Genomic DNA, 3,266 nt, shown 5'->3' with positions numbered 1-3,266 from the left:
GCCTGCGGCCTCTACAGCAAAATGAATGGCCTGAGCCGGCCATTAATTAAACCGCAGAAAAGGACGGTAAGGAGACAGACAGACAGACAGACAGACAGGGGCGCCGCCTGAGCACTCAATTTCCTGCCTAATTGTCYCGAACAATTACTGGAGGTCATCGCGAACGATGAAAGCAAAAATAGTTATCCGTTCACGGTTTTAGTTTTGTTTCGGTGTCAAATAAATAAGATGTTAGGAAATGTACTTTTAAAATAAATTGCTTTGTCAAAAATAATTTCCAAATTCCCAAAAGCCTGTTGTTCCTGTTGCGCAAATGGTTTGTTAAACTATGCGCAAATTGAATATATTTTCCCAACCTAATCGAGACATATCACTTGAATTTTCTAARTATGTTTGACAATTTAATCTAATAGAGACAAATACTTCCTAGTACCATTACGGATAGTTTTCACAGGGAAATTAGATGTCACGTACCGAGCTCCTTGTGAAGTAGCATGCTGTTAAAAGACGTCCACTTAMAGGGCATATCACAATAGAAACTCTATTTTTGTAAGGAAATGGGGTCTGAATGGGCTAAAGTGTCATTTTAATGGAGAACGGTGATTTTCTTCACAGCTGAAACAAAAAAAAATAAATAAATAAAATGATTTATTTTCTATGTATACCACCAGTCAACCTCCAGAAGAATCGGCCTCTCCTGCGCAAATTGTCAGACCAGCACAACAACCTTGTGGCGCAGGAACGCAGAAGGAGAACCGGTGTGCAACGCGTGCGGACTCTACACTAAGCTTCACGGAGTGAGTTCAATTATATTGAAACATTTCCCTTAAATCCAATTAAAACCCTTCAATTGATGTTAAATTTGCTCCTTCTTGCGCAATTCAGGTACCTCGACCGCTCGCCATGAAGAAAGAGGGAATCCAGACACGAAAAAGAAAACCCAAAACTTTGAGTAAAACCAAAGGATCCTCGGGTGAGATTTTAGCTGGTGTTTTTCCCTTGCGTCTACGCTTTAGACAAACTGTTAAACCATATGTAATAATGTAGTTATTGTCTCTGTGACAGGCACCAACAACTCTGTCTCCATGACTCCCACATCAACCTCCTCATCCAATTCTGAAGACTGCTCCAAAACCAGCTCTCCCTCTGCACAAGTGTCAGGGGTAAGATCCTTTTTTTTTTTTTTTTTTACTTATGCTGTATTGACAGTGTAGACAAGCTGCATGGAGGATAGAGCTGCATGAATGCAGCCTTTGGAGAGCCCCTACTTTAGCATTCAGAATATAATAGATACACAAAGAGATTTGAACAATATTTTTTGGGGAAAAATAAGGATTACATTTTCATTTTTTACAAACACGCCTCACAAATCAAATTTGTACTTAAAGAATCTCTGCAATTTAAAACACAATTTAAAAGAATAGGACTCTCTCTGACAGAATGGTGCCCTGGGAGCGAAGCCCTACCATAAACAAACTGCCACTGATGTGTCTGGTTGCCTTACTTTGGTGGGTCAGCTTTAAYTCTACGAAAKTGGGAGAGTGAGATTTTCACCATGTTGCAGTTTTGTTTGTGATACGTTAAAACTGTATTTAGATCAGGCTACAAACAGGCACAATGGGTGGAAATAATTATTGGGGATAGGCTACAGAAAAAAAAAAAAAAGAAACTGGACACAACTTCAATATGGTGAATGTAGTTTTTAAAAAAWGTAGCATAATAGTCCATCACTTAAAATTGTATTAGTCATATGTCTCAAAACCACATATTTTGTGCAATGCTGCTAAAAGCWTCAGGGTGATGCATGTATTCGTAAATAGTGTGTCACCATTTTACAATAAATATGAACTTCATATTTCTCATCAGCTGATGCTTTTTTTCCCCCCAGTTTGCTTAATGCAACCAAAACTCTTCTCACATGTTAGGTTTTCACAAAAAACACAATTTAAATAGGCTTCTGTTATTAATCGTGTTGTATTTGTGGCTATAGCAACATAACAGCATTATGTAGTAACATAACAGCAGAATTTATTACAGTGGTGYTCTTAAGTAACCCATAAAAACGCAGGGTTGAAGTAAATTAACTGTGAAATAAAGTTTACTTTCAAATGATATTTTGGGTTTTTAATCCTTTGAAAAATAGAGTTATTGGGACTAGTATAAGTTAGATTTATGAAGTTGTTTATTCACAATTCAGTTTTTAAATGTACACAGAAGAGTGTTCTGTAAAACAAACCATTCTTTTATTATTTATTTGTCACCTTAATAGTAACAAGCCATGGTTAGTTTTTGATTCTCTTGCCATTTCCGTTGTAAAACATCATTTAATCAAAATACAATTTATGATCCTGAAAATAAGCTTCCCTGGTCGCCTGTTTCTGGTGACATCACATAAGGCATAAAACAGCTGTTCAGGTTTTTATTGTTTCTTATTGTCTCATTAAAAAAAACATTTTTTTTAAATTAAATCTCCCATTAAAAAGRTGCTAACGTGTTCTGTTAACAGCTTATCAACTTGAATCTTGTGCCTTTATCTCAACCCAGATATACACAAAGCAGAATTAGCTGTTTTATTCTTTGTTGTACTTCTGAAAACATTTCTAAATTATAAAACCTGTCGGAGGAAACGTGTATTTCATTACCCAGCTGTGTTTTCTTTATCAATGCCCAGGTGCCAGTGAGCAAGCTTATTTAAGTAGCTGCTAACAGTAACCAATAAACCAAAAGAGATGGGCAGTAATTTTGTAAATCATGTAAACATAGATACTGTAGTGAGTGTGATAAAATTCACAATGCATGAATGGCTGTCATGTATCTGCTAATTTAATGTAATTTTCAGAAATATGTTGTTTTACTCTTTTAYTTACATCAACAACTATGGATAGAATTACAACAAAAATACAACCATAAGCCAAGTCACTATAGTAACACAACTAAACTCCTATGCATATGAGAAATCACAGGCAAATTAGTTCAAATACAGCATGTTTCTGTCTTCTGCAGGTATTTCAACAGCTGTTATTGAATTAAAGTTAAAACAGTAACTGAATTGCAGTCAGGTTATTTTAAAATTACATACGTGTTTGAAGCCTGTCATTTCAATATTATATTAAGGAGTTTGAATATTGGTGAATGTTTGCTCTATGCTAAGATAATTATTAATAACCGGATGAAAGACCTATTTTTATTTTTTGAAGTGAGGGTTAATAATTAAACAGGTAACTATACCTAGGTTGCTTTAAAACATAGAGCTTTATATATATATA

The 3,266-nt window shown here is 35.2% G+C and overlaps 1 protein-coding gene across 1 annotated transcript in view; it reads left to right on the top strand.

The window, feature by feature from the left end:
• The window catches only part of gata6 (GATA binding protein 6), an 8,170-nt gene that overhangs the window by 2,412 nt on the left and 2,492 nt on the right, over positions 1–3,266 (top strand). Inside the window, exons 3-6 of the mRNA XM_008434582.2 lie at positions 2–66; positions 672–797; positions 886–973; positions 1,066–1,163. Of these exons, the coding sequence (XP_008432804.1) occupies positions 2–66; positions 672–797; positions 886–973; positions 1,066–1,163 (377 nt within the window). The remainder of the gene's footprint in view (position 1; positions 67–671; positions 798–885; positions 974–1,065; positions 1,164–3,266) is intronic.

Source organism: Poecilia reticulata, linkage group LG17, assembly GCF_000633615.1.
Source record: "Poecilia reticulata strain Guanapo linkage group LG17, Guppy_female_1.0+MT, whole genome shotgun sequence".
Classification (NCBI taxonomy): Eukaryota; Metazoa; Chordata; class Actinopteri; order Cyprinodontiformes; family Poeciliidae; genus Poecilia; species Poecilia reticulata.
Note: the sequence above shows the minus strand (reverse complement) of the source record. Positions and strands in the feature narration are given on the sequence as shown.